The sequence below is a fragment of the Hirundo rustica genome, chromosome 2 (genome assembly GCF_015227805.2).
Source record: "Hirundo rustica isolate bHirRus1 chromosome 2, bHirRus1.pri.v3, whole genome shotgun sequence".
Taxonomy (NCBI): domain Eukaryota; kingdom Metazoa; phylum Chordata; class Aves; order Passeriformes; family Hirundinidae; genus Hirundo; species Hirundo rustica.
In genome coordinates, this window is record NC_053451.1 from 43,635,843 (window position 1) to 43,662,158 (window position 26,316).

General features: G+C 36.8%; 1 protein-coding gene across 3 annotated transcripts in view; it reads left to right on the forward strand.

Annotated features, from left to right (window-relative positions):
• ATM (ATM serine/threonine kinase) overlaps positions 1 to 26,316 on the forward strand; it is a 55,400-nt gene that overhangs the window by 27,759 nt on the left and 1,325 nt on the right. For all 3 annotated transcript variants that reach the window (XM_040090519.2, XM_040090531.2, XM_040090540.2), the window contains 28 exons: positions 180 to 321; positions 937 to 1,113; positions 1,464 to 1,632; positions 3,917 to 4,004; positions 4,359 to 4,514; positions 5,260 to 5,368; positions 6,115 to 6,203; positions 6,312 to 6,414; positions 7,456 to 7,604; positions 8,616 to 8,720; positions 9,231 to 9,350; positions 10,234 to 10,468; positions 11,809 to 11,976; positions 12,423 to 12,542; positions 13,890 to 14,107; positions 14,806 to 15,013; positions 15,590 to 15,703; positions 16,101 to 16,259; positions 17,413 to 17,551; positions 17,904 to 17,986; positions 19,251 to 19,391; positions 20,414 to 20,530; positions 21,677 to 21,826; positions 22,532 to 22,697; positions 23,912 to 23,998; positions 24,084 to 24,198; positions 25,702 to 25,765; positions 26,141 to 26,277. In XM_040090519.2, the coding sequence (XP_039946453.1) occupies positions 180 to 321; positions 937 to 1,113; positions 1,464 to 1,632; positions 3,917 to 4,004; positions 4,359 to 4,514; positions 5,260 to 5,368; positions 6,115 to 6,203; positions 6,312 to 6,414; positions 7,456 to 7,604; positions 8,616 to 8,720; positions 9,231 to 9,350; positions 10,234 to 10,468; positions 11,809 to 11,976; positions 12,423 to 12,542; positions 13,890 to 14,107; positions 14,806 to 15,013; positions 15,590 to 15,703; positions 16,101 to 16,259; positions 17,413 to 17,551; positions 17,904 to 17,986; positions 19,251 to 19,391; positions 20,414 to 20,530; positions 21,677 to 21,826; positions 22,532 to 22,697; positions 23,912 to 23,998; positions 24,084 to 24,198; positions 25,702 to 25,765; positions 26,141 to 26,277 (3,828 nt within the window). The remainder of the gene's footprint in view (positions 1 to 179; positions 322 to 936; positions 1,114 to 1,463; positions 1,633 to 3,916; positions 4,005 to 4,358; positions 4,515 to 5,259; positions 5,369 to 6,114; positions 6,204 to 6,311; positions 6,415 to 7,455; positions 7,605 to 8,615; positions 8,721 to 9,230; positions 9,351 to 10,233; positions 10,469 to 11,808; positions 11,977 to 12,422; positions 12,543 to 13,889; positions 14,108 to 14,805; positions 15,014 to 15,589; positions 15,704 to 16,100; positions 16,260 to 17,412; positions 17,552 to 17,903; positions 17,987 to 19,250; positions 19,392 to 20,413; positions 20,531 to 21,676; positions 21,827 to 22,531; positions 22,698 to 23,911; positions 23,999 to 24,083; positions 24,199 to 25,701; positions 25,766 to 26,140; positions 26,278 to 26,316) is intronic.

Genomic DNA, 26,316 nt, shown 5'->3' on the forward strand with positions numbered 1-26,316 from the left:
TGTGCTGTAGAAGATAGCAGTGCTGTGGAGTGAATACTCAGGCTTTGTTTTATAATAAAATATGACATGGCACCACAGATTGTGGGATTATTTATCTTGTGTACTTAGAAATGTGATTTTGAAGATCAAATGCCCGAATGAAATTAATGATAACTGTGTTCTGTATGTTCTCTTTTCAGTATTGATGTTAGAGCTGCTGCTGTTTCTTGTTTGAAAAACATACTAGCCACCAAGTCTGGCAATGAATTTTGGGAAGTTTATAAAAGTAAAGCTGATCCCATGTTAATCTATCTACAGCCTTTCAGAACATCTAAGAAAAAGGTACTTCTGATACACCTTATATACATGGCATATGGAGTAGAGAAAAAAGGAATGCCTGTCTTTTTTAAATCGTGAATTTGAAAATATATTTGAGGTAGGCTTTGATAAATGCCAGATTTGGCATCAATATAATTGCAAATCTGATTGGTTTTTTCTGTTTTACCAGTTGCAGCTTTCCCTTCACATAGGAAATTACTAATTTGACATTAGAAAACTGTGTGCTTTCATTTAGACAGACAATTTTTGATCATCTAATCAATAATGTAATGCATTCTTTCTCAGGATTCCAGTGCTATTTGATGCAAAAATTGGTGGAAAATAAGCCAGTAAAAAGTGCATAATTAACCATAAGTTAGATATTTCCTAGTTTTCAGTCTTTTTATTTGTAAATTAGATGTGATGCCTAATACAGCCTTACTGATGTTACCAGTAAAATTTTATTCTTAATACTTTCAGATTTCCTTGGAAAACTTTACATTTGCTGAACAACATTGATGTTGTTAATCAACTGAAGGACCAGTAATAGTTAATATGTTTTAATGTGTGCATTGCAGTATGGCTTTTTAAAATGCCATAAATTTTTTAATATTTGCAATATGTATGTTTTCCTTGTAGTTTCTTGTAGTATCTGCTAATGGTACGGAGGCTCCTTCAGAAAGATTGGATGACACGAACTTGTGGATTCCTCTGGGAGAAAGTCACGAGACCTGGATCAAGCACCTAACTAGCTCATTACTGGACAGTGGAGGTGTGAAAAATGAAGTTCTCCAGTTAATGAAGCCACTGTGTGAGGTGAGCTAAAGGCAGATATTTGTGCAGGTCTGCACAAAAAATACCATTACTCATCTTGATAGCAAGTAGTAATTTCTGCTATTAAATTATTCAGGGCCTTTGTGATCATGTATTGCAGGTACTCATAAAATATACTCTCAAAATACAGAATTTGAGAGATAATTGCAAACATAGGTGAACTTTATATGGCTGCTTTAACTGAGTGCCAGCATAGCCCTGTTGAGTGGTTTGTGTGTTCTTTCTCAAGCATTACATATTTGTTTGGGCAGTTGTGAGTTTGGTTGTAACCTGAGAAAGACAACCAAAAAGCATTTCTTTCTTAGCAGCTGCTATGCTTTATTGTTTTCTAGGTGAAAACAGACTTGTGTCAAACTTTGCTGCCATACCTGATTCATGATATTCTTCTTCATGACTCAGATGAATCTCTGAGAAATCTTTTGTCACTTCACATCCAGAAGTTTTTTACAGCCTGTTGCAAATTTGCCTCATCTACTAGGTCTACTCCAAATTCTGATTCAGGTAATGCCATAATATTTTTGTTTCAACTAAAAGAGGGATTCTGGTTGTAAAAAAACTAGCTTCTGATATTAGATGTATGATGTGCACTTTTAGGCAGGCAGATTTTAGAAAAGCTCCTTCCCAACTGATGTTTTTTCATGGAGATACCAATAATTTTGAGGGTGTTCATTGGCAGCATCCAATAAGTATCTTCTTTCTAACTTCTTTTCTTATTCATAACTGGATAATGTTTAGTACTTGCTGAATTTTGGTGTTATCCAATGTCAAGTGCTGCAAGACTGAGACGTGGACTGCCTTTTAAAATGACTGATTGGCAGGTAAATTCCTCTCTTACTTAAACAAGAGCAATAAAAACTAGTTTTCACCTGAATTTTCCCTTTGGAGAAGACTAACCCTTACTTTACCTACTGCCTAATATTGATAATGGTCTTCCTATACATTCAGAAGACCTGTTCCTTTCCAATAAAAGAAAAGGAGGTTGTAACCACAGGAACTGCAGCAGAATATGAGACAGGCAGCAAGTTCATTTTATAGAAGAGCATCATTTAATCAAACTGTTCATGTCCTTTCCAATTAGGTTATGGTTGAAGTTAGCAGAAATATGTGCAAAAGGAAGATCTTTGTCAGGACAGTAATAATGGTGCATGCACTTTTTTTTTCTTTGCAGTAGCTACTATGCTATATCTTCTAACTCCCTTCTTCTGTAGCAAATCACCAAAGGAAAGAGTCTATACAACGTCTTGCAGTCTCTTTATGGGGAAGTCATGCAAGCTTCACATTGCCAGAGAGGAAGAGGAGCCCTTAGCATTGCAGTTTTTACAGGAGTGGTGTAAATAACCCTAGTGATGCTAGGTGTATTTTAAGGCACTTTTTGTGGGCTGAAAGAACAGAGCCATATTCTTTCACATTTTTGAATTCAGGTAACAAGCTCTTTCTACAACAAATTTATGCTGAGATGTACGGAGCAACCTAAAATATTCTGCAAAAAACATGAAGGGATTTTTTCAAGTTTTATAAACTTGCAGGTAGTTCAATGGTACCTGTGAGAAAATTATGGAGGCCCCTTCAAACACTGTGATTAACAGAACCATCCTGGTTCTGTGAAGAAATTCTTCCCAGAAAGAATTCTATTCAAGGGATACTTACTGAGCCAATAAATAAACTAAACAAACAAAAAAAAGACATATAGAAGCTTTAAATGGAGTTCTTCAGGTGAAAAATTGTCCTGGTAACAGAAAAACAAACAATCAAAAAACCAACCAAACAAAAAAAACACCATGAAGAGGCACACAGCTCATTGTATGAGTGATTGTTTACAGATAAGCTGGAGTGCAGGAGCCAACAGAGCAAAGTTATGTTAATTCTAAAATTGTAGTCATAGAACATCAGTATTTGAAGCAAAAAATTTAATTATCTGGTTTGAGACTAGCAGTTTCTTCAGGTAGAAACTGTTGCTCTGTGAATACCAGGAGAGAGCTCTTCCTATAAAACCTAAATAAATTTCATTCCAATCCATCAGGATCCAAAACCGAGCAGTTAGACGTGGGAGAGTTAAATGCTTCTGAACAGGTTTATTTCTGCTTGTTGAAACACACAAAATGTCCGGATACCTTTTTCATGTGGCTTTTGCTTTCTTTAGGGGAAATTGCTACTTCTGCATCTTACTGTAATGTAGTAGTGATCAAACCTTTGCCTGTGTGCTCCCTAGTTCATGCTTCCTGTAACTGGTAATTCAAAAATGACCAGAGCAAAGAAGATACTAACCCAATCACCAGAACATAACCTGTAGCCATCTGATTTTTATTTTAATCCAGAAGCAACACATGGAAACATATATTCTTTGAAAGCATGTGCCTGTATGTGGAAAGCAGGGGGTTTTGTGTCACCATACACACTCTAAAATCTGCATTAAAGTAAATTAATAAGAAGTATTTCTGTGACTTGGGACTAATTTATATGGCAGAAGCCTAATGGGAGAGGTCTGTTCAGAGCTTTTTACAATGATGTCAGTTCATCTCTGAATTCTGTAAGAAAAAATAGAATCCGTAAACTAATAATACAAGGATAATTTCATAAAATTGTGGTATAAACTACTATGATGTTAATAACATCTTGTAAGGAGAAGAAATACTTTTTGTGACAAACTATTAATTTAATTTTGGAAATGCAATTCAAGGAAATTTTTAGTTATTTTCTTGACTGCAAAATAGACCTTTTTATTTTGTAAATGGATATGTTGTGACAAAAGTTCATGATATTCTTTCCTTTGAAATATACATCCCAGACCAAGAAACCCAAAATTTTAGAAGTTTGGATAAAGTATCTCGACGAGCCATGCTTGCTGTTGTTGATTACTTGAGAAGACAAAAGAGGTGAATTCAAGCTTTTCAAAATGTTGCCTTAATTTGATTGTGACTGTTCAAAGATCTGTTGGTGCTCTAGATTAAAGAAAAAGAACAAGGTAGAGAACATGTTGGTTAAAAGAAAAGATACAGTAGTGACCTTGCATTTGTTATAGAAGTGATATGGCTACCCTTAAGGGGTTCTAACTGTGCAGAAGGAGTTTTCTAAAACCCTTTTGTCTGATAAACTTCTTGTGGTATGGGTTTTCCAGGGGCTAAGATAAAGATAGCCTTTGGAAAGATTTATAGTTAATACTGGATTTATTTTGTCTGATGCTAGAGAAAAGGTCTGTTACAGCAGTATTAAAGTCTTTATTTGATCAGATCTGTTTCAGGTACAGTTTTTGACGACAGCTTCTGGCTAGATCTGAATTATCTGGAGGTTGCTATAGCAGCACAGTCTTGTGCTGCTCACTTCACAGCCTTGCTCTACGCAGAAATCTACGCAGACAAGATAAATAGGGACAAGCAGCAAGAAAGGTAGGAGGAATGCTGTTTCCTGACATTTCTGGTTCAGTGGATCATGTTTTGTGAGTCCCAGCAATGCTTTGGTCTTAAGTTATATGAAAATGGACATGGAAAATATTTCCAGTCCTTGAGTGTGATCCAAGCCTCAAAATAGCGTCATGGTGACTTGTAGTCAGAAACTTCTGTTAGTACTGTTGGTTAAATTACAGCCAGAAGTTAATCAAGAGGAGAAAGAAAACCCCAGAATGATGACCAGAATTGTGTGAATAGAGCCAAATGATCCTTGTAGGAGCTTTCTTCCATAATGGACCATTATCTTTGTTTCCTGGTCTAGCAAGATCATAATAGAGAACTAGTTTAGGTTTTGTGACAAACCACTGTAAGATAGTGAAAATATAACAAAAGATTGGTTGTAAGCACATATATTAACTAATTGCTTTTATTCTTTCACAGAGTAAAGAAAACTTCAGGCATTCACAAAAGCAATTTGATTTAATGAAAGATTGGAAGTTACAAGGTGTGGGAGGGGGGCATCTCCAAAAAAATCCACCTTGGTGTTAAAATCCCTTGATGCTGACATCCGCAGCTCAACTGACCACTTCCTCATTCTGATGGAGAGCCATACTGAATAACCTGGGGATGTGACAGTCTTATATTTATTGTTTATGGCCCTTATTTCTTGAGTGTTTTCTCAGAACTTTAGTTCTCTATATATAGAAACTTCATTTAAGCTTACTGCTTGAAACACTTCTTTTAGATCTTCTTTTAAAGCAGCTAAGAGTTTGACATTTGAAGAGGAAAGTCAAAGAACACCCATTACTACTTTGAATGAAAAAAGTAAAGAAGAATCTGGCATAAGTTTACAGGTACTTGTGTGAGCTTCCTAATCTGAATGCAAACCTTGTATAATTGCAGTTAGCAGTAGGTTTCATCTGTGCTGAAGATAGATATAGCAGAATTCAAAAAATACGTTTTACAGTCTTCCTCATGCTTTAATTCAAAGTGAACTCAGTGGCCTTCCAGACCAGTTAAATTTGAGTATTTGTTCACCTGAAACACTAACTGGCAATTTTTAAATCACAGCAAAGCAGACTTTGTTTCCCAAAAAAAACTGACTTCAGGGTGGTAGCCAGCTAAATATTTCTCAGTTTGTTTTATCCCAGATGTATATTCATTAAAAATCAGCAAGTTGTTATTATTAAAACCAAAGCAATATTATCTCCCTCGGGTTTATTTGAGATACCAGATCTGATCTAGTAGCCTGTCTGAGTTACTTCTTTCCATAGTTCATTATTCCAGAACTGGGCTGGTGTAATTTTTAAGATGATGCTCATTCTGTACTATTGCCTTTTGCATTTCAACTAGCTCACTTAAGGTCCAGTTCTAGATCTTTTAAAAATAAATCAGTGTTGAAAGTAGCCCTGAAGAGTTTGGCTGGACTGCATAATTTTTTTTTCCCGATCATGATAGCAGGCTCAGATGCTATGTAAAGGAAAATTAAGCAGTGATGTTACCTGTAAAAACATTTATAAACTGATATGGTACATGTACAACTAACTTGAACTTGTTCCAGAATAAAAAGTAATTCTTAGTTTTGCCATGCATGTTCTAGGACCTTCTCATGGACATCTATAGAAGCATTGGAGAACCTGACAGTCTTTATGGCTGTGGTGGAGGAAGAATGCTCCAGCCATTAGCACGGTATAGTTCACTCATGTTCTTATGCTCTCTAAAAGCATTGCTTTCATTTGCTGGTAAGGAACTTAAATTGAAAACTTATTTTTCACTTGCACACATAATTGTTCACAGGATAAGAACATACGAGCATGAAGCAGTATGGGGGAAAGCCCTTGTGACATATGACCTCGAGACAAGCCTCTCTCCATCTACTCGTCAGGCAGGAATAATAGAGGTAATATTATTTTATAAGAGGAAATGAGTGTAGGAAATGATACTCATCATATTGAGTCATTTGTAGTGAGTCCAAAATTGTTTTGGGGCTGAAAGTGATCTCTTTGTTCATTAAGTCTAGCCCGTTGTCATAGGCATCCAAACTCTGTAATATAAGACAACTCAGTATTTGTTCTGAAAACATTAAGGTTCTTAGTCCTTCTGCCACTCGCCCATAATCCCCATCATGGGTAATGAATTTTGTAAAATACTTAAAAATAAGTATATTCAGTAATATTCCAGATTTTGGCCAGCTCATAAAAATAACAGTATAGAAATACATAGAAAGTAATGTAATTGGTTATTTTTGCTACCTCATTCTGTTATGAGACTGTGGTTTTTCTGATACAGTAGATAAAAAAATTGATGTTATTTTGAACTCTTGAAATGTGTTGCTTTTTTAGCCTAAAAATGTTTATACCAGTTCTATAATAATGTAGCACAGGTGTCTATGTGTTTCCCCTCATGTAATTTTCCTGTGGTACTTTTAATTTCTTACCACAAATTATTTAGTATCGCTGTTAAAATTCCATTGTGTTTGTCCTTCATAGTGGCTTGACGTGTAATCTGATTAATTGGTCACAATTGTAAAGACATTGTGGCCTTCAAACAGATAGGAGTTATAGGAAATCTTTCCAAATCCTCATCAGGAGAAAGAGTTCATTAAGAAATAAAATTCATGTTCACCTACCACCCAGAAATGATGGCATGGAGAAGTGTGAGCTGACTTTAAATTTGAAGCACAGTGTGAAAATTCCTTTCAAAGAATGCCAGCCACAGTAGTAATAAAACCATTTTGCTGGAGTTGCGGATATCAACAGTGTGATTGGTAGTCTTTTTAATAAGCTTTTATCTTATGCAGCGTAGAGTTTAGAAATAGTTATGGTCCTGTCTTTTCTGAAAAGGGTTATTTGTTTCCAAAAGTAAAACAAAGCTCTTAACAAATACCAGTTCAGTTTAATAAAGGAGAAACATCCATTTTGAGTAATTTTCTTAATTCTAGGCTTTGCAGAATTTTGGGCTTTGCCACACCCTTTCCATGTACTTAAAAGGGCTGGAACATGAAAACACTGAGTGGTGTGCAGAACTCCAGGAAATACGCTACCAGGCAGCATGGAGGAATATGCAGTGGAGCCACATCTCTTCTGTCAAGTAAACCACCTTATCTTCTTGCTAGTTCTTTAAACAAGAGGCAGTGGGGTCAGATCCAAGCAAAAGAAGATAAAATTAGAATATAGTTTATGTGAAGCAGGTCACCTAATTCATCTTAATTATTGAATTGAAAAGCAGTGTTTATCACTGGTTTGAATGCATGTCACTTTTTGTTTTCCTGGGAAACTGTTACACAGGTGATTCCTCTCTTTGATTGTTGGTAATGCTAAACTGAAATTTTCCATTTTTGACTCAGAGTGTAGTTGTATCTTAATTACAAGAGAGGGATAGATAGCTTTTAGTATCTCATTTATAAGAAAACAGGGAAAATATTACTCAGTAAGCCACGAGAGGTTATCAAGTCCTGGATAAGCAAACACCAGTGTTGATTTCATGGCTACACCCTCATCAGGAGTAATGTCCTGGAGGGAGAATACTGCTGGATGCATGGCAGCAGTTACTTGATATGACTGACCAGGACAGTGTGAACTCTGTCCTCCCCTAGTGCAGCTGCGTCATTGCAGAGTTTAGGAGGAACGCAGAATACACTCACTATGTTTTGGCAAAAACAGAACCAAAAAAGTCACATGATGTGATCTTCAGTAACTCATTCTACATCAATTTTTAGTAGCTAGTCCTAAGACTCTTACAGCAGGATGGGAAACGTACTCTTTGTGTGTTTGTTCTCTTCTCCTGTGTGGTCTTAAGATCATTGTTTAGGCACACCTGGAGAACTTCACCTGTTGAAGGGCATATGCCATGCCATGATCAGAACAAACTTCATATAGGTGAGCTAGAACGAGATTCAAGATTCAAGAACAGCTTGAATGTATAAAACACTAAATTAATTTAAAATGTAAAACATTGAATGCTTTCATCATCCAAACAGCAGCCTGTCCAACTGCAGAAAATGTACGACTAAAAATATTTCTCACAAAGACAAAATTGACTTCTTTATAGAGAAAGATGGTTTTCATTTTATTCTATGTTAACTCTTGTTTTGTTTGTTAGAGATGAAGCAGGAAGTCCAGGGTACCATGAATCATTGTATGATGCTCTTCAGTCTTTACGAGATAAGGAGTTCTCTGCTTTCCATGACAGTCTTAAAGATGCCAGGTAACAAATTTTATGCTAAGTACTGTGATATTAGAAAGAGATATGGAGACAATCTGTGGGTTTGTAGTCTCAGGTTATGTGTGAAAGACTGTCATGGGATTTTTTGGCCTCAAATAAAGACTCATACACAGAATAAAAACTGCAGCTCTAAGTTTCTTAACTTCGCTTTGCCATCTGTGCATATGTAGTTTGTGTGCTAATTGAAGATACATTGCCTGTACACATCCCTTACTTTGTGGACCTCTTAGGTGGATTCCAGTGCTGAGTGCTCTTCTTTAGCTTAGTGTCACATAGATTTTGGAGTTTCTGTGTGCTTACTGTGTTCTCATTTATTAACAAACTTATTTTTTTTTTAATTTTAATGGTAATACAAAGTAACTCTGAAAAGTAACTGAAGAGTTTTGCTGTTAAAATTCTGTTCACTGTATGGAAACTATGCTATGGATATTTCAAATTACTTGCTGATATTAAATAAAAATAATCTACTTTTTTTTTCTGTTAAATCCCTAGAGCGAATGAAGTAGAAGAGCTGTGCAAGGGCAGTCTTGAGTCTGTTTATTCATTATATCCAACCCTTTGCAGACTACAGCTAATTGGAGAGTTGGAAAATGCAGGTCTGCTGTTCTCCAGGTGATTTCTTAAGATTGTTTCACACCACTTCCTCAGTTTTCAGGATTTTTAATAATCAAGCATAGCACAAAACTTAAAATGATGTCAACAGATTTCATTCATCGACATCTCAAACTTCATACTGAAAATGACAAGGATTTTAGCTTCACTTCATGAAGGCAACTTTAGATTCTCTCTATTTCCAGACTGGCCTCATTTGCAGTCTAGTTTGAGTTATTTGATATCATGCCAGTATAATGCTTTAAATAATTTGTTTCTTTCCTTTATATTGAGTTCCCTTATACTCCAAGGTAGCAGTCATATCTCCTAGCTTCTGGTTTACTCAAGTAACTGAGTCCTTCTCTTCTAGTTTCTTTTCTAAAAATGTTTTCCATTTCCATAATGACATCCATAGCTTTAGTGAAAGCTGTTTCAGTTTGAATAATTTTCTTCAGGACCTCTATTACCATCAATATTCTGCCTAAATTCTTAAGATTGTTTTTTAATCACAGGAAGGTATTTATCTCTGTAGTGCTGTTAACAGTGAATTTTCTCTGCTGTAGTTCTATCAGTTTGGTAGCTAATAGTCACCCTACAGTCTTTTCAGCAGCCCTATGTTTGAGTGTGATTCCCTTTGCTGAGGGACCTTTAACACAAGGTTTTGATGCTTAATCAAGAATATTTACAGAGGAGTAGTTCACCTGAGTCTTGTTGTACTTCATGTTTGTTAAAACTGCAAGGCTTCCAGTTTAGTCTACATATGGTAAACATTGTAGGGTTTTATGACTATTTCTTGAAGTGTAGATTTTGAACTTTCTCAGCAGTTTGCTTTTTACTCATCTTGCATTTCACTGATATTTAGTGAGAATTAATAGCAAGTCTTTTCTTTTGGGAACAATTGCAGATCTGTTACGACTCAACAACTGAATGACATTTATTTGAAATGGCAGAGGCAGTCCCAGCTTCTCAAAGACAGTGACTTCCGTTTCCAGGAACCTGTCATGGCTCTGCGCACCGTAATTTTGGAAATCTTGCTTGAAAAGGAGAGTGAAAATACCAAAAGAGAATGTATTAAAGACCTCCTGACCAAACATCTCGTGGAGCTTTCTAGATTGGCAAGAACCGCTAAAAATACTCAGGTAACAAATTTCAGGAAAGATCAGGAACAGACGTTTAGGGTTTTTTTAGTTTATAAAAGAACTTCATTTTTTAACAGTACTAATGGTTAACTGTATTCTAAGTTTACTCAGTAAATCATTTAATCTGAGAATTAAATGATGTAGAATTTAGTAATAAATTGTATTTATGGGCATGCTTTTTGAATTTTGTTCATAAATATATGCCACTAAATGAGGTAGATAATACAAAAATGACATTTTTAGCGAAGAATGCTCTTCTAGCTCTCTTTCTCTTTTTGATGCAGTTTTATATATCCAGCTTTCACTTGTATCATATGTTGTTGTGTTCCAGAGTAACACTGCAGAGAAAACTTCATTACATCTCTGTATTTAGTGTTCTTCAATGTTTCATACTCTCAAAACACCATTGCACTGTGGTAAATCTCTTTCTGTGAATGACTTAATGGGATTTGCAGTGTCAGTGGTTTTTTCAGTTGCTGATGCATTTAATGCCCAGAGTCAGCCTTGGCTTGTATTAGATGGTGCATCTGAGAATTTACAGAGTTACAGTATCCTCCAAGGACCTCTACAGAAAATAGTTCCAGCTAAATACAGAAACTGGAAAGGTGTTTGACACTTGACATATGTGAAACTAAATTAAACTTTGATTTTAGGAAGGTTCTAACTCTTTTTATGAATAATGATGAAATCAGTAGATTTCATGAATTTGCAGAGGCGCTTTACTCAGTGCCTCTGAATCTGTTTGGAAGAATGATTTCATATATTTTTTTCTCATGCCTGCCCAGCCACCAGGACCGTGGCAGTGAGTGTCCTGTGGGGGCCTCAGGCTTGTTAAAAACATTTTTTAACTCCTTTTTTTTGCTCCTTGTGCTGTCTTAGTGATACTAAGTATTGAGGATGGTACTTTACCAGTGATATGTGTGAAGATGTAGGCATGTAAAAGAATTCATGTATGGTGGTGCCATTTTTAAAATTATTTTTCTGTGGTCTGTGATAATGCATGTAATGCCTGTAATAATGTAATAATAATTGCTAAGCTATAAATTCATTCATTTGGTAGGTACTAATTACAGAATTTCTCTACCTCCAATTTAAAATATTAAACACAGATACTTTATTTTAGAGTTTGTGAGGTTTGATTCCAGTCCATTTTTGTTGCAAATCAGGATTTCCTGCAAGTATATAGAAAAATAAATTCCTATCTTTGCTGCAAATAAATTCTTAGCATTGGATGGGCAGACTTTGCTGCACAAATAGAGAAAAGGGAGACAGAGTCTAAAAATAAACTTGCTGTGAGATGCAAATATTTTACTTGTTCATTATTATTTTTTCAATTGCAGCTTCCAGAAAGAGCTATGTTTCAAATCAAACAACACAATCCAAATGGAAATGGAGTTTCTGAATGGCAACTTGAAGAAGCTCAGGTTTTCTGGGCTAAAAAGGAAGAGAGCCTTGCACTGAATATACTTAAAACAATGATAAAAAAATTAGATGCAGATTGGTTTCAGGTATGTGTTACATAATGTATAAATTTATGGGAATTAGTTATTTAAGATCCTAATTCCACTTTGAGAGGTTTTCTCGTAGAAGAAAATTAAAAGCCTATCTGGGGATATTTTAAAACACAATTCTGAAAACATTCTGTGAATTTTTAAATTTTTTATTACATTTTGTCATTGGTTTATCCTGCTTTTGATTGTTCAGACTATCTGGTACTTTAGAATGTGTATTCCCCTTTTGCCTTACATAGAATGTGAATGTGATTTAAGGTTATTGATTACTGTAGATGTGGATGGAAAATGACTCTGTAGATGCATTATGTGTAATAGGCCTCAGTGATTGAATTCTATTCAGGGTTTAAAAGCTTTAGAAATTTCCTACCTCATATGTAAAAGATGTTTTTGTTTGATGCCTCCCTCTAATTTTTTTTTCCCCAACACTTGCTTTTTCAAAGGTCGAGAATGATCCTCACCTGAAATTGATGTATACAGAGTGCCTGAGGCTCTGTGGAACCTGGTTAGCAGAAACATGCTTGGAAAACCCTACAGTCATCATGCAGAAATACTTGGAAAAGGTGCGTCCTGTCTTTGAAATGTACAGTCTTTGAGACAGTGCTTGTTAAAATACAGCGTTAAAATGTCAAGTAGATTTTTCTTTATTTTTCTGTACTGAAAATATGGTTTCTTATATAAATATTATGGTTTCACATTGTATTGTGTAACACCGTAATCTTGTTAAATGCTCAGAACATGGCTTTGTGGAAATCACAGTGAAACATCTTCTGTTGGCTTAGAAATGCAGTGATTACAACTACTAGCCCAGTTTCCCTTTCCTGTTTGCAATCCCTACCTCTTCCTTCTCAGGACACTGAGAAGCACTCACCAGCTTTTCAGTACAACCATTGTATCTCACAGAACCACAGAATCAGTGAGGTTGGAAAAAAACACCTCTGAAAAAAACCTATGACCCAACACCACCGTGTCAACCACACCCTGGCACTGAGTGCCACGTCCCGTCCTTCCTTGAACACTGTCACGGGTGGTGACTCCAGTGCCTCCCTGGGCAGCCCATTCCAGTGTCTGATTACCCTTGCTGTGATGAAATTCTTCCTAATATCCAACCTAAGCCTCCCCTGGTGCAGCTTAAGGTTAAGGTTGTGTCCTCTTGTCCTACTGCTTGTTACGTGGGAGAAGAGCCTGACCCCCCACCTGGCTACAACCTCCTTTCGGGGAGTTGGAGACAGTGGTAATAAGTCACCCCTGAGATCCTGCAATGTCTTGTTCTTGTGTTTCAAATGTTTCAAAGTACTGTATTTTTTTTGTTTTAAACTCTTAGCCAGTAATAGAAACATTTGTCTTAATATTTGTCCACTCTGCATTTCTTTGTTTCCTGCTAATTGTGAAACTCAACATAGTTGCCTTTCTCTGTTGCTATCTGTATGCTTTCTTCACTGATGATTTGAATCCATGATTTTCATATATAATTTCCTTTACTTTTGGACTGTCTTATATTTTTTTCTCACCATCTTGTGATACAAGACTGTAAGACTATTTTAAAACTTTATGCCTCATAGCTGTAAAAGATAGATAAGCATGGAAAATTCCTAGTATTTCCTATATTCCTAGCTATTAAAGCTGTTTCATACAGGATAATCTTTTTTGACTGTTTACACCAAATCATTTCTCAAAGATTAAATTCACTTAGGAGAAAAATACTTAGCTTGTTATATTTATTTTGCGTGCATATTTATTCCACCACAGGCAATATTAAATAATCTATTGAAACAGATGACCCTGCCTGAGCAGGGAGGGAGTTGAACAAGATGAGCTCCCCATGTCCCTTCCAGCCTCAACCATTCTGTTTTTCTGTGATAATAGAGTTTCATCTATTGATCTTAGTATTATTGCAATTTCTCCTTTAGGCTGTGGAAATTGCTGCAAGCCACAGTGGAGACAGCAGTGATGAGCTGAAGAAAGGAAAGATGAAGGCTTTCCTCTCCTTGGCTCGTTTCTCTGATAACCAGTACCAGCGAATTGAGAATTACATGAAATCCTCGGAGTTTGAAAATAAGCAGGCATTGCTGAAGAAGGCCAAGGAGGAGGTCGGTCTCATCAGGGAGCGCAGAGTTCAGACCAACAGGTGAGCATTCAAATGGAGACTGGATCCTGTGCAGCTGTCACAGGCTCCAGCTCTGCTCTCTGGGCAGCAGGTGCAGCCTGGGTCACTCTCTGCAGCTGCATTTTCTCTTCTCCATAAAGCAGAGCCGTAGTGCTTGTTGAGAATGGTTCCTCAACTGTGCCTGGACATTGTCTGGGCATGGATAGGGTGGGCCAACCTTAAGCCGAGGACACAGTATGGATGGTCATGGCCTGGAATTCGTGTTTATTCCCCTGAATCTATTCAGTTTATTTGACAAAAATGTTACGTAGCGTAAATAAATGAGTTGAGATTTTTCTCTGTAACACATTCAGTGAGAGAGTAGAATTAAATTTAATACAGAATTCTTAAGGATTTAGTAAGAGCCAGCTGCAAGTGAACTTCAGCTGCTGGAAATGGAATTCTTTACTCATATGATCTGTACTGGATATTCTCATTTATACCAATATTGAGATTAGATCAAGAAGACCGGAAGTTTACTTAGAGCAGTGGGTCTGTGTGCACATACAGCAAGGGAGCAGCTCCCACAATACAGTTTCTTAGTTTTGTGTTTTACTGTGCTTGTATATAGAGAACAACTTAAAAAATGTTAAATTAGTAAGTGAGAGACCTAGGGATGGCCTTGCTGTGAGATCATGAAGAAATAATTTGTTGTTTAAACATGGCATCTGTTCATGCAGATACACAGTGAAGGTTCAGCGAGAACTTGAGCTGGATGAAGGAGCAATACAAGCCCTGACCGAGGATCGGAAACGCTTCTTGTGTAAAGCAGTGGAGAACTACATCAGCTGTTTGCTGAGTGGAGAGGAACATGATATGTGGATATTCCGACTCTGTTCCCTATGGCTTGAAAATTCTGGAGTGGATAGAGTCAATGAAATGATGAAGGTATATGTTTGCCCCGTTTTTCTCCTACTGCTTTGACAAATAAATATCCATCTTTCTTCTCCTTCTCCTGTATTTCTAGAAGATGAATTATGTAGCTCCTTGACTTTTCCCAAAAACTTGCTTGTTTCAGTTGCCCTTGTTTATCAATTAGTTTTTCATCAGTGAGACCTGTAGCTCTCAATGCATTTTAATTTAACTTAAATTAGCATTTTAATTTGACAAGTCTGTATGATTAAACATATCTCATGATCGTTTACTGTGGTCACCTTGTTCTTCACATACCTTGGAATCTACCCATCTTCAACATCCTTAGGTACATTATTCTTATTTATATTATATATACTTTCAGGTATAAACCCATGACAGGTAGAATAGAAAATAGTACTCCCGTGAAGGACTTGCAGCATTTAGGAGACATGGGCCAAGATCCTGTGATACTCACCAAACTGCTGTTTGATCCCACGGCCATGATAATTTTTAATTTTTAAAAAATGTATTTTATTTTTATTATTATTATTATTGCAGTTTTTGCAGGTTGTTTAGTACAGCTCTCTAACTGAGCTTTCTCTCCTACAGAAAAATGCACAGAAGATCCCTTCGTACAAGTTCTTGCCTCTGATGTACCAGCTGGCTGCTCGGATGGGAACTAAGATGATGGGTGGTTTAGGATTTCATGAAATTTTGAATGATGTAATTTTTGCTTTTCTTATCTAAAGATATCTTGATTGGCTTGGTAGTGCCTACTTCTAAACAGTATCCAACTTCCTCTGGGCAGTTACAGCTAAACAAGTTACATAAGTGATAGGGGTGTATTAAAAGTGAGTGATGCCAAATCAGTATGGTGGGGGAAGAGGATTGGGGACTTTTTAAATTTCTACCTAATTGATTTTCTTGTAGTATAAGAGTAGTCTTATGCAGCTATAGATTTCTTTTTAACGTTTAAGTTTCCTAAGATGAAATACAAGCTAATGCTTAGACAGTATTTCCAAAACTGAAAAAAACATTCAAAGTATATTTAATGTTAATGAAGTATTGTTTTTTTCTTCTGTACTGTTTTCAATAATGGATCTTTTTCTGTTGTTGGCAGCTGATGTCTCGGATTTCACTGGATCATCCACACCATACTTTGTTTATAATATTAGCTTTGGCTAATGCTAACAAAGATGAACTCCTCACAAAACCAGATGCAATAAGAAGAAATAAGTTAATTAAAAATGCACCAAAAGAAATCTCCCAGCTTGATGTGGTGACTACAAAAACTTCTATTAATCACATTCAGTCTTTTAATTTTAATAAAAAATGAAAAAAAACCAAAACATCTAAAGGGGTATTTTAGTATAGAGCTCATTAGCATACTTCTCTTAAGCAGTAGGAGGGAATCAGGACTTTTAATAATTAAAACCCCCCTTTTGTGCATACATAGGTAATTATTATTGAAAGAGATCATTACAGGGTTAAACAAAATGTGGTTAATGTTTTGTGTCACAAATAGCCCTGATTATTGCAGACTCTTGTGATAGAAGTCCCTGATGTGTCACTCTGTAAAAGGCATTTTAGATGCAAGAGACCTGAGTGGCTTTATTGTTGAAAGTACATACTGAATTGGTTATTTTTTCTGCTTTGAGTGCTAATGTGTTCCATCTAATCAATTTGCCTTGTGCAGTGTGTCTTTTTGTCCTTGATATGTTAAAAGCCATGCTGCTAGGTAATACTGAACTGTGGTTTCATGTTAGTCTTGTTTTTGCTTCATTTTTGTTTAACCTGTCTTTGTAATCATTCCACATCTAAAGTATTGCCCCTTCTTTCCCCCATCACTGTAGGCTGGGGGTCCTGTAGGTTGGTTGTCATTGCCCTGTGCTGATACATTTTTTCACTGCATTTTTATGTGGCACTTTTTTTTTTGCTTTTTTTTTTCCTTTCTCTCACATCTGTAGTTCTTTCGTGGTCCCTTAGGAGTGGGATTATGCTAAACTAACTCACTCAGAGCCAGGCACAGAAGGAATGCATGGACAGGTTTCTGTCCTTTGCGTACAAGATTTTTTTCTTCAGCTGGGACAAAGTAACAGAAGCAGGCAGATGGTGGAAGAACAACTAAAAACCTGCCTGTCCTTATTTCTGAAGAATTTTTGCATGTTTTTTGCACTTTGCCTGGTCAGGTTTGTTCCCTCTCCATCCCTAGGAATATTTTACATTACTCATTATCTCAGATTAGACAGCACAGAATTTTTGTTGTAATTATTTCAGGTCATGTCACAAAGGGCTGCCCATTGCTGCAGTTCGCTCTGTTTTCATAGGACACATCTCAGCTGTACTTAATTGACTGCATGTTATGATGCATGTTTATTAGCAAAAAATGTAGCTTACAGGATCTGATGTTTGTATTCCATTGGGTTTTTTAGGACAGGATGGAAGCTGCTAGCACTATAATGAATATTGTAAGGAAAAGAAGAGCTCGTATGGTTAGAGACATCGAAGCACTTTGTGATGCTTATATCACATTAGCAAATTTAGATTCTAGTCCATGGAAATCTCAAAGAAGTAAGTCTTGGGAAAACTATTTTTTGTTTTAATAATGAAGATAGGTTTTATTTTCCCAGATTAAAAAGTGTATTTCTAAATACTGATACTTAGCTAAAAGGGTACTAGCATTGTGTCCTATTTTTGATAGTTAAAGAATGTAGTCTGGGTTAAAAGTCGTAGTAATTACTTGCACTGTAGGGTTCAGATCCCTTAGTATGCACCTCCAGAAATCACCAATTGTCCTGTGTCCAGCTCGGTAAAAGCATGCAGTGAGTTTTTGGGTCTCAAAAGCAATGTAAGCTGGGTTTTGTCAATTCAGGTGTATTTTTATAGGTCTGAATTTAAAAATATTAATTCCTCTTAATTACAGAAGGAATAAGTATTCCAGCTGACCAGCCAATTATTAAACTGAAGAACTTGGAGGATGTTGCTGTTCCTACCATGGAAATTAAGGTGACCGAAGTTGAAAAAATATATAATACCATCATCATAGAAGCATGGAATCATCTTCAAGCTTTTGTAATGGCAGTCATCTCTTCATCCAATTCCCATGGCTTTTACAGATCCACCTGCAGGGATACTTTCTTGTCAGGTGGGAGGTGCAGGGTGAGATGGTTTCCTTGGAAGACCTTGATCCCCAGCATTGTGTGTGCTGGACAGCGGTTCATTGCACAAAGACAGCTTTGCCACTGTTCCCTCCGAGTAGTCTCTCGTTATCAAAAGGTGATATCTAGTGAACTGCCTCACTCACACAGGGGGACTGGGAGTGTCACGCTTCTGTCTTGGAGGTGCTAACTCAGGGTTTCAGGGAGGCACTGAATGTCACAAAAGGTGTGAGAAATCAATAGCCTTGCCTCTTCTCTTGCTGCTCCTGTGCTTTTACCATTCAGTAATGGGGAATGACCCATTCCCATTGGCATAAGCAGTTGACTGGATGGGTGCACAGGCACTCACCTCTCAATGCCACACGCTCCACCTGGGAAACTGCCCAGTTTCAGGAGTTGCTTTTTGGGCCAGCATCTAAATATAAGTGCTGCATACCCAGAATTCCTCGTGTTGAAATCTCTCAGGCTGTGTCTATAAAGTCAAGGGAATGCTTTAAAGTATTTGACTTCAGTGGCCAGAAGTTGCCACCCATGCTAAGTGACATCTGTTCGTAGGGCTCCAGTTGGCCCCAAGGTGTTGCTTTCTACAACTGGATCGTTCTTTTCTTTGCCTTTCTTCTCCTGCAGTACAGACTGACTGAAATGGCTGCAGGTCTGTGATGTAGCCTGCTGGGGCAGTGTTTCCTTACAGCTGGCTGAGCGGGGTTGCTCTGGGGATGGGGATACAGGGGGTGGCTGATGCTGTACCCTGCAGCAGGTTTGGGATTGTAGATGGGGTCCATTTGAGCCTAGGCTAAACCTCGTGCTCCCCAGTCATATGTGAGCAGTTTCCTGGGACAGTGCTAGCTGGGACAGGCTAACATTGTGTCACAGCTTGTTTAGTGGAAGTCTGCAGCACCACATCCCCTCTACCAATGAGGAATCAAAAAAAAAATCCTTTGCTTAGCATATTTTCATAGCCTTCGTGGTAGTATCCTTGTAGGTGGTGGAGTGCACATACTAATATTTAGCATATAGGCTGCTAATGAGGTTTGCAAACAGCTTATTACTGCTCTGTCTGAGCGAAATGGAGGTAATATGTACATTCATTTTAAATGTATTTTTAATTTCAGGTGGATCCCACGGGACAATATGAAAATCTGGTCACAATAAGTTCTTTCAGGCGAGAATTTCGTTTAGCAGGAGGCATGAATCTGCCTAAAATAATAGATTGTGTAGGATCAGATGGTAAAGAAAGGAGGCAGCTTGTTAAGGTGGGTTCTGTCAGTTGTAATGACTTCTCAGAGACTTGGCATGCTGGATTTTTTTTTTAAGTTCTTCTGTTAGTTTTCTCATGAATCATTTCTGTACCATGAGCAGATTTTTCACACTTAATATTTTTTTTAAGTTCTCCTGTCAGTTTTCTCAGTTGAGGAATGCTTTAACAAACAAAATTGCAAAGTATTAATAAGAAATACAATATAAAAAGTAATGATATTAAGTATGTTTGTAATTATTTTTCAGCAGTGCAGGTAATTAATATCCAGTACTTACCTGACAACTGCCAGACTTGCCTGGTCATGTCTCAGCTGGTGACCTGAAGTGTACTGTAAATAAAACCCATCAACATATTGTTTTAAATACCTCCTTTCTTCTTCCCCATATAAAAAAGTATTTGCAATTCAGAGGCAATCAAAAGTATGCACATAGAAGTAAAAATCTCTAAAAAAAATTTATTTCTCCTTAGATTCAGCTGATTTCATTCTTTCTTTGAATGCAAACAATGGGCAGTTGCTGGGAGAATTCTGTTTTGCTGCTAAGTATGGGTTAGTTTTGAAAGCTTTAAAGAGAAGCATCAATCACTAGATCTGCATCCAGCATTCAGAACTGCAGTGCCAACTGATGCTGCTTCACCTGTGTGCTGGGTTGCTGAATAATGGTGAATGAAACACCTGGTTTTGAAAAGAGACACCCCCCCCCCCCATAAGACATGTAGATTGGTTGAAACCTGAATCAAATAACATCTGTCAAAAAAAAAAAAAAAAAAAAAAAAAAAAAAAAAAAAAAAAAAAGGGAAAGGTGATTTATGTTAATGATGATTCTGTTTAAGCAGCTGAGCACTAACAGAAAACCAAATACAGAGAAAAAACAACTGTTAATTACATTTTATTGCGAATGGTTGTTGTGGAAAAGTAACTTGTGTTTTGTGCAATTTTTTAAATAATTTTTTTACTTGCTGAGCAAGAAATGGATGCTGAGAAGAGTTTTTTAACTGCTTTTTCTGTTTATGCTGAAGGGGCGTGATGACCTGAGACAAGATGCTGTCATGCAACAAGTTTTCCAGATGTGCAATACATTGCTCCAGCAAAACACTGAAACACGAAAGAGGAAATTAAATATCCGAAGATACAAGGTAACCCTGAACAGCTGCCACAGCAGAGAGATAAAGCATATTTCCCCTTCTCCTCTTTTTAACCCAAAAGCAATATAAAAGGATTTTTATTTATGTGGTATTAAAATAGTCACTGTGCCTTAAGGAATGGAATAAACAATATATTTATTATACTTTAATTTTTTTTCAAATCATTAAAATAGATTTCTTGATGTCCAATATATGTTTAAATACTCTTCAAAGATTTTTTTTATATGAACTTGTAATTGAAAAGAAATTAGGTAATGCACTGTCATTAAACTGTAAGTGGCAAGTCATTAAACTTGAATATACAAGTTTGTTTATGAATTCTCATTAATTTGCCTTGTGATATTTCTTAATTAATAATTGATTCTAGTCTTGCAATATTCCTCAATTGAATTCAGAAATCCCATCTAGGGCCTTGCATGCAGAATTTGAACTGGGAGGTTTTTTTGGAATTGGCAATATGATTCCAAATAATATTGGAATTGGGAATAAGAATTGCAATAAATTCTTACTGTGAATGCAGAAAATGTATTTAAACAGGAACTTTTCCTTCCTCTTTCTCTTTTATGTACTTGGGATTATAATAATAGCTGTGAATAATACTTCTGAATAAGTACTCTTGAAGTACAAGTTCTTCTCTTTGACAAATGAGAAATGTGCACTCTGGAATCTCTGAAGGTGCTTATCTGAATTGCTAGCATGGTTTTAAGAATTCTTGGAGTTAAAGTCTCATTTTTTGAATAACTTTCAAGTAAGACTCAGGTTTTAATGTCTGTAAAAATGAGCGACAGCAGGGAAAAATAGAATGGGTGTTACATTATGAGATAGAGACTTTCATAAGAAAAGAATCTTGAAGGAAACAGGCAGTAGCTAATGATTAGGGTGTGCTGGCATGTCTAGTGGAAGGTTCTCTGGGCTAAAACATTGCACTTATTAGGCAGAAAAGAATTGAGTGGATTTTTCTGTATGTATACATGCGTATTTGGAAGATACATTGTTGTCAGCTGCATGGTTTTCACTTCTTTGTCTTTTTAAACGAACAGAAATGTGCACCCATGCTCTGCAGAAGGTGTATTCATAGTTTGGTGTGTATAACTCTCCTCCATGTATAACTTCCCCTCCGTGGTTTTGCTTTTGCAGGTGGTTCCCCTTTCCCAGAGAAGTGGAGTTCTGGAGTGGTGCTCAGGAACAACTCCCATCGGAGAGTTCCTTGTGAATGCCGAGGAAGGAGCTCACAAGAGATACAGGCCAAAGGATTACTCCAATTACCAGTGTCATAAAATACTGCTGGTGAGTCCAAATAACTTTAAAAAAAACACACAAAAAAAAGCTGATTCATAATATTTACTTGTGAGGGGGAGGGGTGGGTTTGGAACTTACAGAGGACTATGTAGTGTACTTTTGGTATTTCTAATAATAAATATAACCAGTGGCATGGAATGAGTAGATATTCAGACTTTTAGTTCATTTCCACAGATCGCCTCACCATAAGTTTACAAAATTACAGACAAGTATACCTGTTACTTTATATACCCATGAATGTGCAAGAATCTATTTCCTTTTAAATTGCTACAGTAGTAACAGGATAAAAGTATATTTAATTTTGGCTTTGTGGAGCTTTTATATGGGAATGAGTGAGAATGACTTTCTCACAGTGACATGAGGCCATCAGATAAGCAGAGGTACCAGAGCAGTGCAAAGAAAAGTGTCTCCCAACAAGTTCCATTTACCTGCACATGCTTATAAAATACATGCACCTGCTGCATCAAGGAAATAGGAGTGGTTTTTCCCATGTTTTTTAGTCTCTGAGTTGTGTATGAAAATAGAATTGTTTAGTAAGGCAGATAAGTGCAATAATAATTGCTGCAAAAAAGACAGTAATTCTTAGAAAGAAGTGAGAACAGCATTTGATGGAGGGGAGGTGGGTAGAAAGGAAGAGAGAATTTTCTTCTGAAGCAATTAGTCATGGGTAAAACATTTCTTATGTGTTTAAAGGACGCCCAAAAGAAACATTCTGAAGAGAAATACAGAATCTTCATGGAAGTCTGTGAGAATTTTCAGCCTGTGTTCCGGTATTTTTGCATGGAGAAATTCCTGGACCCAGCTGTGTGGTTTGAAAAACGATTGGCATACACTCGCAGCGTGGCTACATCTTCTATAGGTATTGGATTATTTCCAGTGCTCATTTAGGTTACACAGCCAAGGAGTTCATACCATTTCAGACATAGTGGCTGTCCTGCTTTGTCACATGTCAGAAAAGGCACAGCAGGGGGGAAAAGGGCCAGCAAGAACATCAGCATTAGTTTTGTAATTAAGATTTCTAATTTGTTCCTCCACGCCTCCATTTTTGCTGCAGAAGGAAGGATGAAATTCTGTGTTTCTTTGTTAGTATAGCAGTTTGCTTTCTTAGATTCTGGTAGTTTTGGGGGTTTTTTTAACCTGACTTTATTTCTGTTGTTTCGGTTTAACATTTACTCATTTCACATGTAGACTCTGATGCTTTAACTGAGTTGAAAAGCTCAGTCTTTTACTGTCTTTGTACTGGCATTATTATCCATGGCTGAAATGATTATTTAAGCTCTGGGATATTTCCTTTGATTTTCCCAACATAATAAAGAAGTACTTACATGTAAGTACTGTGGATATTTTTTGGATGACTCAGTTCTGTTCTGAGTCTCTGGAAGACATTTGTTAGTAGATTGTATACATTGCAGTAGATCCCATTTTAGAAGGTAGCATGTTGGCACACTCCCTTTTTACTGAAAAAAAAAAAAAAGTAAATCTGCAGTTTGTTACAATTCAGATGAAAGATTTTTGTAGGAAATGCTACTGCTGTCCATGTCCTTTAGCTAATAAAAACAGTAACAGGTGTAAATTGCAGTAAGGGAAATGTGGTTTGGAATTTTTCTACATTTAAGGACAGAAAAAGCACTGAAATAGGCTTACATTAAAGATTTTATAATTTGGATTGCTGGAGATTTTCAAAACTGACTTAGACAAAAGTTGTTGTGTTGGGGGGTTTGCTAATGATAGTAATAATAACAAAACCTGATTTTATTATGCATCTGCTTTTAATATTGCTGAAATATTGTTTGATAAACTTTGCTCTACAAGTAGAAATGGGAAAGAAACCTGTGGAGTAAGTAAAACAATGCACATCTGTACAAGAATAACCTTTTTGCAATTTCATTCTGTCAACATTTTCTTTTTGGATTTGTGGAATGGCATTTGCTCTTTCCTTGGGCAATATCTCTATATGAGGGAAGAAATATTCTCACTTCTAATTTTTTTCATGTTACAATTACACCAATAATCTTTCTTAGGCTTTCTGTGGTTTTTTATGACATGGTTTCAGCACTTACATTTTTGTTTTAGTTGGCTACATTCTTGGACTTGGAGACAGACACGTTCAGAATATCTTGATAGATGAGCAAACAGCAGAACTGGTGCATATAGATCTGGGTAAGTAGGACAGCAAGAGAACTTAAACTTTTCTTTACTTTAACTTGTTTTTTTTTTTTTTAACTTTTATTATCCTTTAATTTAGGGGTTGCTTTTGAGCAAGGCAAAATCCTTCCCACACCGGAGACTGTTCCATTTAGGTTAACCAGGGACATTGTGGATGGAATGGGGATCACCGGCGTGGAAGGCGTCTTCCGAAGGTGAGTGCTCCTGAATTGCACGGGGGTAAGGAGGCAGCAGAGTACTTCAGCATTGTGATTGTTACATGGTAAATAGTTCTGATGCTTGAGAGGGGGCTCAGATTTCTGCTGGTAACATCCAAACCTAAATTCTGACCTTTAACTCCTTTGCTCCTATTTATATAATCAGCTGCAAGTTCATTATTTTTGTTCAGTGTTTCATGTTGTTCACTTGCTGATTGGTTATTGTCAGCCTCTTGTGGAATTGTGGGCTCAGTGGTTCCAAAGGCTCCGCAGCTAACTGTTGATTTAGAATGATTTTTCCTGTCAGAACTGTGTATGTCTTTGAACCAATTTGTTTTGACTCTTAATTTCTGTTTCGTTTTATATAAGTGATTTGGAGTATTTTTCCCCTTTTGGATCATATATTTTATATTACTTTGCAAGTACAAAATATAAATCTCGTAATCTGGACTGCAGAACAGAAAAAATCCCAAATGAGCTGAGTTTCTGCCAACCTTCATCCTACCTTGTGAATGACCCAAGGGATTCCTAAAAAGCTGGATATTTCTCATTCCAGACTTTGATGATGTTCGTGAAGTAATACTTGCAACCCCCAAATTTCATGTCTTTAAAAAAGTACATGGTGTAGGTGTTGTCTTTCTAAGGCAGCAATTAAGGTTAATAATTAGTTCCTAGTACACCTTTGTCCCATGAAGGAGCAGTCACTTCCACGTCTAGTCTCAAGATGATGCTGTCAAACTCACAGTTTGGTATTGCTTCTGAAACCACGATGCAGAAAACCATGAATTGTTGGGCTCCGGCTGAGCTAAATAAGAGCATCAAAGGCGCTGGTGCAGATGCTGTTTCTGCCTCAGCCAGCCACAGGTGTAAGTGGTAAACAAGTCTTTGGCTGTGAGTGTGCTCAGTTACCTTTGGTGTGTGTGTTCCTGTCCTGAGGGAGACCGGAGGCCTGATCCCTCTTTTCACAGAGGTACCTGTCCCATAGGATAGTTTGGCATTCCTTCCAGGAGCTTAGTTTGCTTGGGAGTGAATGCAGATAACCACTAGTGTGTCAAAAGTCATTGAGGAGATTTCAGAAATTGCTTATAGTCTCGCTGCTGGATTTGCTCACTTCATGGAAAACAGCCCTCCCAAGATTCTCCAATGTGTTCCAGAGCACCCCTGGCTCATGTTTTCATCCAGCCAAGCAATTCTGCCATCGTGGCACACCCTAACAGGCACTGTTAACTCAGTGGTTAATTCTGCATATCAAAATATTTCAGTGAAACAGGTCATCCCTTTCCACAGAGAAATAATAATCGGTGAACTACAGTCTTCTCTTGGTTTTACATGTCTAAATTTCTCTTTTTTTTTTTTTTTTTCAAAGTAAAAATATCAGAGAGGTTACTCCTGCGTTAGAAATTAAACTTTGAGTAGAGTACAAATATCCATTACTTAAATTACAAAAATACCATTTCATTTTGCCAAAAACAACTTAAAATACTGTAAAATATTTTCTAGATGCTGTGAGAAAACAATGGCTGTTATGAGAAATTCTCAAGAAGCTTTGTTGACTATTGTAGAGGTAAGTCACATAAGTCACGTAGAAGAGAATTAAACTGATTTTTCAAAGCAGGTTATACTGTTCATTAAAAGCTAATAATTCTCTTTAGTGCCTATCAATGTATTAAAAAATGTCCTATTCACTGCTGAGGTGGGACTGATGGCAAAACTTTGTGAAGGATGAACAGCACAAATACCTGCAAGTGATCAGAAGCAGTTTTGTTGTTGGATCATCTACTAAGCAATTTAGCCCAATTCTACTGATTAAAAAGAAAACTAAAATAAAACACTAACTTTCTTAATATTGTGGTTAATGTGAGCATTTCCAGCAGTACTAAGACACTGAACTAGCTGTAATTAACAGCTGAAATTAAAAAGAGGTTTATTTACTGTGTAGGTGCTGCTCTATGATCCTCTTTTTGACTGGACCATGAACCCCTTGAAAGCTTTGTATTTGCAGCAGAGGCCAGAGGATGAGGCTGACATGAGCTCTACACTTGGTACTGATCCACAAGAACCTAAAAGAAAAGCCAGGTGCAAGATTTTTTTCTTACCCTCCTCTTGCTGCACTGT